Source organism: Antechinus flavipes, chromosome 3 (genome assembly GCF_016432865.1).
Source record: "Antechinus flavipes isolate AdamAnt ecotype Samford, QLD, Australia chromosome 3, AdamAnt_v2, whole genome shotgun sequence".
In the NCBI taxonomy this organism is placed as follows: Eukaryota; Metazoa; Chordata; class Mammalia; order Dasyuromorphia; family Dasyuridae; genus Antechinus; species Antechinus flavipes.
Genome location: NC_067400.1, coordinates 470,921,438 through 470,934,612, shown reverse-complemented (window position 1 = coordinate 470,934,612; position 13,175 = coordinate 470,921,438). Strand labels below are relative to the sequence as shown.

At 37.7% G+C, this 13,175-nt stretch overlaps 1 protein-coding gene across 5 annotated transcripts in view; it reads left to right on the top strand.

Annotated features, from left to right (window-relative positions):
* Positions 1–13,175, top strand: part of LOC127554796 (neurotrimin) — a 1,375,146-nt gene that overhangs the window by 1,352,800 nt on the left and 9,171 nt on the right. For 2 of the 5 annotated variants that reach the window (XM_051986653.1, XM_051986658.1), the window contains 3 exons: positions 1,246–1,397; positions 6,663–6,698; positions 11,842–11,874. In XM_051986653.1, the coding sequence (XP_051842613.1) occupies positions 1,246–1,397; positions 6,663–6,698; positions 11,842–11,874 (221 nt within the window). The remainder of the gene's footprint in view (positions 1–1,245; positions 1,398–6,662; positions 6,699–11,841; positions 11,875–13,175) is intronic. The other 3 variants (XM_051986655.1, XM_051986654.1, XM_051986657.1) reach the window with 3 other exon arrangements.

Sequence of the window (13,175 nt, the reverse complement as noted above, 5' to 3'; positions counted from 1 at the left end):
TTAAATGATTTGTTCAGGGTCACAAGACTAGGTATCTAAGACAGGATTCAAACCCAATTCTTTCTAACTCAAGTCTAACATTCTACCTCACTCCCAGATGCCTCTAATTAGAACATTTAACAGTCTTTCTGTTAGAATTCTGTAAGAATTCAGTATTCTCCAAAGAATGAATTTCTTTGATTCTCCATATCTTTTAGACAGATTCATTCATCTTCCCCAAAGACCCTAAATATGCTTCTTCAGTAACCATTTTCTACAGGCAGTTAAAAAAGATTTCTTACAAAGGTCCTACAGTATGTCTACTTCTTTTCCAAGCCTAAAGTTATATTTAAGATCAGCAAGGTATGAATAGAAGAATATCCTAGGGTATTACATTCTCTAAATTTGTTTCCTCTATCAACACTTGCCCTATGCTCCTAGAAAATATACCTTACGGCCCTTCAAGTTTCTCTGAGAGAAAAAATAGTTGGTAATTTTTATGCCTTTCCTTCTTTCCAGGTCTGAGGAATTGGGAAATGAAATCATTAGTAAAAAGCTTTGAGCTCTAGAGAAGAATCATGTTGCTCACATATAAGGAAACAAATCCCCTCCAGATATTTTTCTGTTAATCTTTGTCATCATCATTATCATCCAAGTCCATGATTTGAGCACCTATTATGAGGGGAACATTATTCTAGATAGTATGTATTATTATTTACTAGTTGACTAATTGTCAAAAATTGCAGTTTTTCTTTTGTTTTCTTTTCTTTTTTTTGTTGAGGCAATTGGGGTTAAGTGACTTGTCCAGGATTACACAGCTAGAATTCTTATTTTCAAAGAAGGTATATGTGTTTTATGTATGTGTGTATATATATATGTATATATGTATATACATATATACATATATATGTGTGTATATATACATATATATACACACACACATATATATATATACTCATATGTGCATATCCATGGATACATATTGTATATTGCATATCTATGTGTAATCAACTAAGAGATGTCCACCTAACAATTACTGTCTTCAAGGTCAAAAAAATAACAAAAACAGAGAAATAGGAATATGTGTCAAGATATGTGAAATCACACTGTAATGAATAGGAAGAATTATGGTTATAAGGTCATTAGAAGGTAGAATGAGAGAGGGCCATACATTTCAGAAAGTGTCTTGCTTTAATGAGTGAAATTTTGACCATCTCCCTTTCTTTTCCTTTCTTTCCCTTTCTTTCTCCCCTTTGTTTATCCCAGGCTGATTGGAGGACAGAAACGAGTGAAAGTTGAAAACAGACCATTCCTCTCAAAGCTCATTTTCTTCAATGTCTCGGAACATGACTACGGGAACTACACTTGTGTGGCCTCCAACAACCTAGGCCACACCAATGCCAGCATCACACTGTTTGGTGAGACAGAACCCCAGGCAGGATGGGGGGTGTCAACTTATGGTGAAGAGAAGGAAGGGGAGGAAGAGAAAGAGTGTAGAGATTTTAGTCAGAGTCCAAAGCAGTAATATGAGACAGAGGAGAAGTAAGAAGAGACAGAGGGGGAGTAAGAAGAAACACAAGTATATACAACATGCAAAAGAGTCTATCGAAAGATGGGTAAAGTGTTTTAGGGAAACCCAACTGTGAAAACAAAGTTTTCTCCTCATGCAGATCTTGTGAGCAGTGCGGTAAGAAGGATGGGGTGGAATGGAGTGGGAAAGAACTGATTATATATGAGAGAAACAGTGGATGAATGATAAAAACAAGCAAAACATCCTGACTTGTTCAAGCTAGACTCATACACTAAATGATAAATAGTCATTTTTCCCAATGTTTGCTCTAGAAGGAGTATCATCAGGGAAACTGACTTTCATTTCTGAGACAGACATTAAAGACACTTGAGATTATAGATATCTTCAGTTTTCATGAGAGAAGATAGTGATCAATGGAATTTTCTTAGGAACTGTATTTGTGGCAAGGAAGTTGCCTAAAAGAATAAAGAATGATCTATGCAGTCCATTATCCTAATTAATGGTTAAAATCCATTCATTCATTCACTCATTCATTCAACAAATTTTTATCAAGCACTTAATATGTGCAAATCACTGTGTTATGCCCCCATTACACCCCTGGCCAGCTGTGTTGGTGTCTGCATCAGGTGAGTGGACCCCCTTTCTTGACCCTTTTGTACAATAGCTTGAAGACAGAGAATGAGTTTCTCGCACTTTTCTCAAAGGTGGAGCAATCTTAACAAAATCTATTGAGTGAATTTTCATAATGTCCAGTCACCAGGAAGAATTTCCAAGGCTCAGATGATTGATTCATCCTTCTTTAAGCCTGGAGTTTTGTAAAATTTCTCCACAACCTTGGGCCCTACAGGACCAAGTTCTCTATGCCCTTTATGATAATCCCAATTTTTATCTTACTGTTTGCTAAACTTTAGGAGGAGAGAAGGGAACTCAGTGTAAGGAAAGGATTTCTAAGAAACTGTTAAAAGGGAAAAATGTATCTCCAGAGGGAGAGTACTAGTTAAGTGCCCTATGACTTTTTCTTGGTCTTTCTATCAAAAAACCCATCCAAACAAAGATTTGAATAAAGATATAGATGACATGCTTGCCAAATTTCCAGATGACATGAAGTGGGACCACTGACCAATAGAATCAGGATGCAAAAACATTTCATCCTTTTTAGACTAATGGGCTAAATCAAACAAGATGACATTTTATGGGGATGAATGTAAAAATGACTACAAAAGCAGAATGAGGGAAGCATGATTATACAAGAGTTCTGGTGAAAAGGGCATGATGATTTTAGTATATTTTAAGTTCATTATGAGTCAGCAGTGTCAAATGACAATCAGAAAAGCTAATGTAATCTTGGATGACATTAAGTGAAGAATGGTATCCAGAACGAGAAAGGTTAGAGTCCATCTGTATGTGATTTGGTCAGGCCAAATCTACAGTAATAATGTTTTATAATTATTGCATAATAATAGTCCAGTTCTATCTACCCCGTTTTAGAAAGAACATTGACAGATTAGATTGCAACCAGAGTAAATTGAAAAGAATGACAAGAGGAGTAGAGATTATGCTAAAAGATTAGTTAAGGGCACTGGAATATTTAATCTGGCAAAGAGAGCATATAAGGTGTCATGATAGCTATCTTTAAATCTTTTAAGGTTGACATTTGGAAGAGAGTCTAGCTTTGTTAGCTTGACTCTATAGGGCAAAACTAGGTACAGTGGGTAAAATTTGGAGAAGCAGATTTGGGCTCAATATAAGAAAGTACTTACTGGTAATCAGTGCTGTCCATAAGTGCAATGGGCTGCCTTAATAGGTAGTTTGTTTGGGTAGAGACTTTAAGCAGAATCCAGATGACCATTTACTTCTCAAGGATATTGAGACTTGCTCTGGTAGATATTTGGCTAAGTTATCTCCATGTTCCCTCCCAGCTATAGAATTCTATGATTTCATTAAAATCAGCTTCCATTAAAAGTTACCAACAATCCCATATCTCTGAAAAGCTCTTCTTTTTGCCTACCAAAATAAGCTGCACTTAGCTTGTGAAGGAACAGCAGACAATCCTACTGCATCCATACATCTAGTCAGTCTACCCCTTATTCTAAATAAAAAGTAAATACATTTAATGAGATTATAAGGGGAATGGGAATAGTGAGAGACCCATCTTTAATCCCAGAGTTGGTTTATCAGAATAGAGACAACTGTGATGAGAGCTGTCCATGCTGAGCCATGCTGATGAACCTCCATAAAAGGACACCTACACAAAACTTTTATCATCTTTTTTTTTCTTTTTAAAAATTTTGGCAGGTAGATATTGGTATAGCCAAGGGGACCAAGATCTGAGAAGATAAATTGGCTATTTCTTCCTTCTCTTGGAATTGTTCCCCAGTCTCTTCCCCAACACATATTCATTGCTATTTCCACTTATTGGCCTTTTTTTATCCTCCTGAGTCCTCTAGACATTTTGACCAGGATATATGCAGTACTACTTTTATGGGTTTTCTGACCTCTCCTCAGTAGCTGGCTTCTTTTAAAACAGGGAGAAAATGATTTTTGAAGATAAGTAGAACAAAGATAATCTGTTGGGGAAAGAAAATGGGGGAATTGAAATTCATATTTAAGTCTGCTTTTCTTTTCTCCAAAAGACCTCACCTAGAGGATTCTTTATATGCCAAGGCACCATCAAAGAATTAGCATAATCTACAAAGTTCTCAGCCCAGCCTTTTGGCTGAGTTCAGTGGATCCCTCATTCCAGGGGTCACGATCCTCCCTTTGGAGATCCCCAAGGCTAAATGCTGCCTCTATGGAGGCATATTATCTCTTTTCCCTAACCATTTCCTACACTTTAGCTATCTTGAGTTAGAACCAGCTTATTTATTATGAAGGATATCCAGAATGAGTCCATCAAAGCAAAATAACTAGAAATACTTAGCAATGTTTCTCTCCAGACCATGGGAGATAGTGCCTATTTTCTTAGTAATTCTAGTTCCTTTTATCAATCCATCAATGAGATGAATATTTAGATTTCAAAAACTAATCATCCCTTTCATCTGGGTCTGGAAGCTGAAATTTAATAATCTCCAGTGCATGTTATTGTTTTACCTCAGGAAGGTGTCCATTTAGTCTGGATCTCCAAGATCCAGAAGCACAGTATTCATCTCTATGCTATTCATTTTACTGCATTTAAATTTTTAACCCCTGAGAAGGTAGCCCCTTCTCAGTATTGGTAAATCCTCTAAGTCAGAAAAGGCAAGACTTTGTAATATATTCAGCAACTTTTTAGGTCAACTTCCTTTCTTTCCAATTATGGGGGTATGATCACTTAAAAGAGGAGATACAGATGAATATAGTTTTCCCTTAACCATTAAACAAGCACATGGTGTGCTAGGAACTGTGCTTGGTCCTTTGGATGTGTAAAGTCAAAAAAAGAAATAGTCCCTGCCTTTAAGGAGCCTACATTCATAGGACAGATTTTATATATATATATATATGTATGTATGTATATATATATGCATGTATATATGTGTGTATATATATGTAAATATATATGCATGTATATATATATAGATATATATATATATATAGAGAGAGAGAGACATATATATGTAAATATATGTATGCATTTAGAAAATAAATGCTGGCAGGCCAGTGGGCAGGCATTAATGGCTGGGAGTACCAGAAAAGACCTCAAAGAGAATATGGGGAGTAGCATCTGAGCTAAACTTTGAAGGATCTTAAAGACTTAATAGGCAGAAGAGGGAAGAGATAATATTTTAACACTGCAGACAGCCTATGCAAAGGCACTGAAACAAAAGACGCAATGTCATATGTGAGGGGCAGCAAGAAGGCTAACTTGGCTAGACCAAGAATACACAAAGGAAAATAATCTATAATAAACCTAGTTGGGGAAAGCTTTAAATATCAAATAGAGGAGTTTGTCTTTGATTATAGAAAACAAAGTGTCTTCAACATATACAAAAATATCTCCTTTCTTTTTAAAGATTTTACCAACCCTTTCATTTCTCCTCCCTACAAGTGCATAACCCATATTTACACATGGGGCCTGTTCTTTTGGGACACGTCCTTGATGACTTTTCAAAAGGACTCTGTTCCATTGTGTTTTCAATGTGATTTTATGCTATATTGTTTCATGAGTGTGAGTGTCTTCTGCACCAAGGCTAGTGCCAGTAATAGTGTTGTGGTTGGATCTTGAACTCCTTAGGAAACACACAGGCTTAGTTCAAGGAAATATCAGTGTAGATGCACCTAGGAAATTCCCATGTTGCTTATTACCCCCAAAAGAGTCCTACTCCTATATCATCAAATGAATGGATGCAAGCTTGGGAAACAGCATCTCATTTCAGGAAAATGTCGTAGTCTTTCTATGAAGTTTTTGTGTAATTTTTCCCCTCGCAGCATCCCAGCAAGCCAGCCAGGTTACAGCCATCTCACCGCCAATTCCTTCATAAACCAAAGCCTCTTCCTACCTGATCTGGACAATGGCATGCTTCCCCTGTGGGCAGCAAAGGGGCACAGTTGCTGTGTAGCCTCCCTTCATGGCCGTCAGCCCAGAATACAGCCCTGTCCTGTGAAAGGGGTGGCTTCTGAATGCACGAACCAATTTAGGGGCTAGGTATTTTGTAAGGGAATCCTGGAGATCTGTTCCCAAGACAGTGAATGTCATTGTCTCTGGAAGACATCTCCCAGACACTTCAGCCAGGAGAATTGGAATAAGGGGCCTGTGGGATCCCTAAAGTTTGGTCACCACTCGGGTGGGGGATTGAGTAGAGGTAGGAAGGGACGCCACACAGGGGCCATGGCCCTTTGCCACCAGCTCATCATCCCCAGCCCAACCAAAGCGAAGGGCAAACCCATTTGCACTAATGGGGAGAGGGATGTGGCAAAGAGTGGAGAGTGTTCTCTCCAAGCAGGAATGAATGCCAAGCTACAACTTTGTGTAATATGCTTGTTGTTTCTCATGCTGCATTTTGTTCATTTTTCATATCCTTGCTGTCTCCTCTTGCCTCACACCATGCCATTCCTTTTTTATTCAACATGTTTGTGAGGCAGTATACAAACTATATATAATTAATATATAGGTACTGTATATAAATATATATTGTGTTTTCATTTTTCTCTTCCATCTTTCCCTCACCTGGTTTAGAAATTAATGAGCCCACAAGCTCAGCTTTGTTTCAAGGTCAGTATTGCTCTTGCTTTATGTTGTCCCCTTTTCTCCTCTTCCTCCTCTCCCTTAAGCTCCCATTCCCCTGCCCTGCCACAGCCTGGGATCCCCCATATGTGATTGCATGGAGGATGATGGAAGGTTATCAGAGGGATTTACAGGGAGCTTGGTGGGAAATCCAGGGAAGCTCCATTTTCAGGCGTATCACTTTTCTTTTTTTTTTTCCTTTCTATAATTATTGTTGTTATTTTGCTTGGTGCCAGCAGAGCCACAGGAAGGGGAACAGGAAAAAGAAGAAATAGCCTTCTCTTCTCAGGTCCAGAAAAAAATGAACCTGAGGAAAAAAGGAGAAATAAGTGGGAAACAGTAGGGGATAGTGAGGCACTTGACAATTCTGAAATAGAGAACTAAGCAATTGCTGGACAGGAGACTGCTGACAGCATCTCACCATTAGGTTCAGAAGCACAATGTCTATGGAAGAATTGAAAAAAATTCCACAAAGATTCTTGGGCTCAGACAAACGCATCAGTCTCAATGGTTTGTTCACACCCAGGTTCTCCAAGGGGAGGCTAGGAAAAAAAATCATTATTCAATTGAATTCTTAAAAAGCAAACAAACAAAAAAGCGTCCAAATCAATAAGAGACAGACATTGCGATTTGTCTTTATTCCCCTCCTCTCAGGATGTCAGCTGAGAGGTAAGGTTCCCCTCCTCCTGAGGTTGTAAGGGGTATATTAACTCATTCTCTCATCTCTTTCTCCCTCTCCTTTTCTTTCCACTTCCCTTGCATGGCTCTTGCATCTCTCTGCCCCTCCCCTCTGTCATTTAAGTCCTGCTTGAACTCTTGCTTGGCCTCCTAATCTCTGAGGGTAGGTGATCATTAACCTCAGCTACACACTGGATCTACAATAAACACAAAGGGTGAATCTGCTGTGATGAGAAACGTCTGAAGAGTGCGTGTATGTGTGTGTTGATGTGCATGCATGTTAAATTATTTGTCCAAGGGCCAAAGGCCATAAAAAAAGACTGTTTTATAAGGGAATGGAAGTAGAGAGAATCTGGTGTTCTTGTTCATTCACTCACCCTTTTGTCTTGGTGGGAATACAAAATAAAACTTAAATTTAAATTTAAGTCAAATTCAAATTAAATAAAATTAAAAATAAAAACAAACAAACAAATCCAGCATCCCAAGTGATTTACAGACTACAGGGATCAAGGAACAAAAAGAGAAGAATCAGAGGAAGAAACTAGAAGGGGAAAGGTGTGATAAAAAGACAGGGAGATTGATGGAGAGATTCAGGATTTGGGGTAGATCTTTGTATATGTTGCAGTCATGTGGAGACTGGTACATAGGATGGAAAGATGAAAGAGTAAAATTTATGACTTTTGAGGAGCAAAGGTTAAATATAGAATTATGTAGAAGAAGGTTGAAGAGATGAACCAGCCAAGCAGATGGAAGCTGCTTGTTTTGCTCCTGTAGAGGTTTGGGGTTTGCCTAAGGTAAATAAATTAATTCTGAACACATAACTCATTCCCTAAGCTTACTATCTGGAAGTTTTGAAAGCTCCTTTAAAGTCTTTGGTTTCTAGAAAGTATTATTCAGATCCAGTGTGGTCTCAGAAATACTCAAAGAATATTTTCAGTTAAAGTATAAGAAAATAAAACTTTGTACAGTGAATGGTGGACTAGAGTAAGAAAACCTTGAATCCCCTCTTGACCCTCCCACTAACTTACTAACTAGGTGAATGTGAGTAAGTTATTTAACTTGGCCTCAATTTCCTTGTCTGCATAAATGGGAAAAGGATAAGCTGAATTTCAGGATCTTTTTCAGCACCAAAGTTCTATTATCTTTTAAATATTCCCTTCCCCTTTCTACCTCCAGAATCCTTCCTGAGAATGGGGAATGGATAATAGTAAGAATCCTGGGGATATAGAAATAAGACTGGAAGGAGGTTGACAAGAACTCCCATTTCTATTAGCATTCTAAAATTTTACAAAGGGCTTTTTACATGACAACTCCATGAGACGGGTAGCATAAGTACTATTTTCGACATTTTACAGATGAGGAAAATTGGATTTCAGAGAGGGTAAAATGACTTATTCATTATCATACTACTTATTCCTAAGTTGTAGAATCTGGATGTAAATTTGAATCTTCCAATACTCTTTCCTCTTTAATAATAGGGCTCAATGAAGAGAGGATAATAATATTATATAATATTTTAAGGCTTGCAAAAGGCTTTATGTACATTTTCTTATTTTATCCTTTCAACAACTCTGTAAGGTAAATATCCCCACTTAAAAATGAAAAAACTGAGGCACAGCAAAGTTTAAGTGCTTTATTCATGTACACAGAACTAGGAAATGAGGCACTATTTGTAAACATTTAGCACAGTGCCTACACATATTAGGTACTTAATAATATCTTCCTTTTTTCCTATCTTGAATCTAGATTTACCTATCTACAAGTCCAATACTCTCTCCACTACATACCATTTTTAACCAGCTTTTTATGTTGTAGAATTTGCCTTATTTGGTATAGTTATATTTATTGGTTATTTTTTAGAAGCCTTGAAATATTAGAGAGTCATGGTTTTCTTCAAGGATACTTTCAAATTATGTTCATCTCATTTGGGAAGTATGACATAGATTTATCTGAATATGGATCAGAGAGGCTCCCAGAAGGCAAAGCTTTTTCTGTGCAACTCCAGGTGGTTTTACAGCTCAATGCCCTAGTGAAACTAGGTTATTCTTGATAAGAGTATTCAATTCCTCACTTTCTCATTCTTCACTGTCCCCTACACAAATACAACACATTGTGAACTATACATTCACATTAGTATTTGGTGGTACAAGATTTCTTGAGCATTATATAAAAAATTATGAAATAATTTTACCAGTCAGATTCTCCAGCAGGTAAGTTTTCTGGGGTCTTCACTATGTATTCATCATCACATTGGCCCTTTGTCCCTTCTCCCCAAGGCATTAAGTTAACTTTGATGGTAACAGCAGGCAGAATAAGGTCTCCTGATTAATGCGTGGAAATCTTGTGGTGACCATCAAACCAATTTATTAGAGAATCTGGGGCCAGAGTAAACTCCGTATGTCCCATGGACATAATTACAGTCAGGAGTTATTATCAGGGCCTCCCCATGGAAGAATGAGGAAAGTTAATTGGACCCGACACTCTAGCAGTTAGCATTTCTTTGGCAAATGTGTTAGCATTATATAAGTTGGTTCTTTTCCTGGAGATATGGCTATCTTGACATGAAGCAAGATTTGGGGGCTTTTCATTTTTGCAACCATCCTTGAACTAAACTGTAAATTGGAAATTATCTTCCAGGATTAGAAAGGAAGTAGAAAGAGTTCCCTTTGTGAAAGCATGACTGCCATCCAATTCAGCATTATTCTGGACGAGAGGTTTATTTCAGGATGCCTTGTTTTTATTTTCGTGTGTGTGTGTGTGTGTGTGTGTGTGTGTGTGTGTGTGTTTGCCTGTGTCTTCCTCCCAACCCCCAGCTTGGCTTCATCTTGTAGCTAATGAGAAGGTTGCAATTATAATTCATTCACATTCTTGGCAAGAGAATGAATGTTTGATCTGCCAGCCTCATGCCTTCTTAGTAGCCAAAATGTCATTCATAGCCTTTACAGATGACCAGAACTGGCTCAGAAGCCCCAAAGATCCTCACATTTCTGGAGCTTTAGACATTCCAACAGAACTTAAGTTTAATATTGTATAGTTTCTGATAACCATCATTTACCATTCCTCTTTGCTGAGGTCTCAACCAAAAGAAACAGATTTAACTATAGCATGAGGAGATTAGGGTAGATATGAAGAGGAATTTTCTGTCAATGGTTTAATTTTTCCAGAAGAAACTCTTTTTAGCTGATGGAACTATAACATTGTTACTTAAACTAGCCCTAGTACAATTAGAGGAAAGTCAGAGACAAAAATAATTACTGTTTTTCCTAATCTCAGTAGACATTAAAGAATTTTACCTTTCTCTCAAGTATTCTCTCAAGCTAGAGCTTTCAGGGGAAAAGTAAAACTCCTGATTAAGAAGAACCCAAGTTTTTTTTTTAAGTCTCTTCTTCAATCTCACTCCACTTTTTGAATATGGAATACAATATTAGCTTTTTTCTTTTTTGAAATGCTTTCCTAGATTTTAAGGAACCTTAAAGATCCACAAATCCAAATCCCTCACTTTTTTTCAGATGAGGAGTGAAAGCACAGACAGGTTGGCTGATTTGCCTTGGGTCACAAAACTTGACACAGAATTCAGACCTGGATTCTCTGTCTGATTCTACCACTTAGTTATCTGTCACCTACTGTGACCTATGTACCTTTCTGGTATTTCCTATGGAGTTAGCCATTATTAAAATGATCAGAAATAAGCAGAGAAAGATTGTCTCTCAAGTATTCACATGTCACATTTCCAGCACGATCAAAAAAAGAAATTCCTCTTCTTTACCATGCATTCATTCCCTCCATCCATCTACTCACCAAAACTTTCTAGTTATCCTGTATCATAGGGATAAAGTTTGGGACATTCTTTCCTATAAATTTCTATTTTTCTCTTCATCATCATCAGTCTCAAAATCACAGGGTTAAAACTGTACTATGACAGGGCCTCTTTAGACCTTCTGGGAATCCTGAAGGCAATGACCCTACTGAAGCCATTGGGTTTGCGGCTACTCTGGCTGTCCTAACAAATTAGCTTTGTATCAGAATACATTTCACAGCTTAACTGACTGGTCTTTTCTTCTCCAAAGCCTTCCCTCTGTATATTCCCCAGTAACAACTCACTATCTTCCACTAATATTCTTCATTAAAGGAAGAGAGTCATATGTATTAGGTTCCTATCATTAACACACTACAAAGAGATGTTATAGGCTAAGATCTGAATCAGTGATAGTCTAATATAAAAGCTCTTTCATCTAACATCACTTTCCCATTCCCCCAACATCTGGCTAACCCCAATAAACCTGAGGAGAGTGTGCAAAAGGGCTTTGTTGTTGGTCATTCATTATCTATGCATTTGAGGCAAGAAAGAAAAATGAAGTCTGGTATGACTTAAGAAAGCTTTTCCCCAAAGAGTTCATCTAAGGACAAAATAATCTCTTTCTACTTTAACAGTGGATTGTTTTTAATTTTTTAGAAGAGAAAACTACAGCCATGACACCTTGGAAAGGTTAGTATGCTTCTTTCTTAGGCAGTCACTGCCTCGGAGCGGGAGGAGGGGTCACGGCAAATCTCTGCAACTATATTCAACCTCTTCTCTTCACAACTTCATTTCTTTTGCTCTCTGCCTGAGCTAATCTTGGGATGTGGAAACACTTCCTGAAACTCAGACTTTCCATGAGCTCATATAGACTAATCCTTCTTCAATCTTCTGGATTTCTTGTTCCTAACGAACAAGGTATTCCTCAGGAATACCTTTAGCCTTTCCCCAACTTTATGACTGGGCTTTAGCTTTCTCATAGGAGCTTAACTGATCTTGCTATACTAATATAATTTCTTTGCTTCCAGATCATCTTCCTATCTGATCTATATTCCAGATTGCCCTCTTTTCTTAATCCTGAGTGCTTTGGAGCAAAACTCTCAAACTTGCCTCTGCATGCTGCTTCACAGTGTTTCCTTTTCTTTTTTCTGTTTCTTTTCATATCTAAGGATGGTGGGGAGGGAAATGGCTTTGGGATGGGATAAAAATGAGGGATTTTCTTGTGCGAGTCAATTGGCTAAAACTCATCTTTTTTTAAGGTCCTCATAATTACCAGATGTTTCTGTTGGCCTCTGGTGCTCATAATTATTGTAAAGATCTCTGACTGGTCTGGTAATGAAAATCTGTGGGCTGCTACACTTAACATAATATTAGCAACACTTACAGTTATGCTGTACAGGTGGCAAGCTTGGATGAACAATCATAGCCTTCTGCTACTAGGCAAATCAAATGGCTCATCAGCTATATCTAGCAGAAGTTATGAGAGGCTTCTAGAATCATAATATTACTGAGCAAGGTTTATCTCCTTGGATAATAGGCCCTGGAAAATGTCACACATTGTACAAGTCGGGCAAGGAAGAATTTAGGTGGGTCATGTTCTCATGGCACAAAACTACTTGATAGATAAAGTTACTATTGCCCCCCTTTTCTTTTTGTTCTTACCCCCAACATTTTGTTTCTAAAAATGTTAGAAAACTTCAAACATGCCTGTTTACCTTCTGGAGAGATTCTACCTTTTGACAGCTGGCTACATATGACACCCCATGTTTTTAGAGCACTTTGTTATAAGGTTTTGTGTTGGTACAATGTAAGTCTATTGGGATTTCCCTATATCTGCAAGGCAGTGGCTTCTAGATGAGTATTCAAGGAGAGGAATGCAAAGGGAGGACTATCCACTATTTGTCAAGGATATCTTAACTATATCATCTGAAAAAAGTTTGGGCTTATATTCCAGTTACCATTAAAGACTATTCCAGCTTTGGAGATTCATA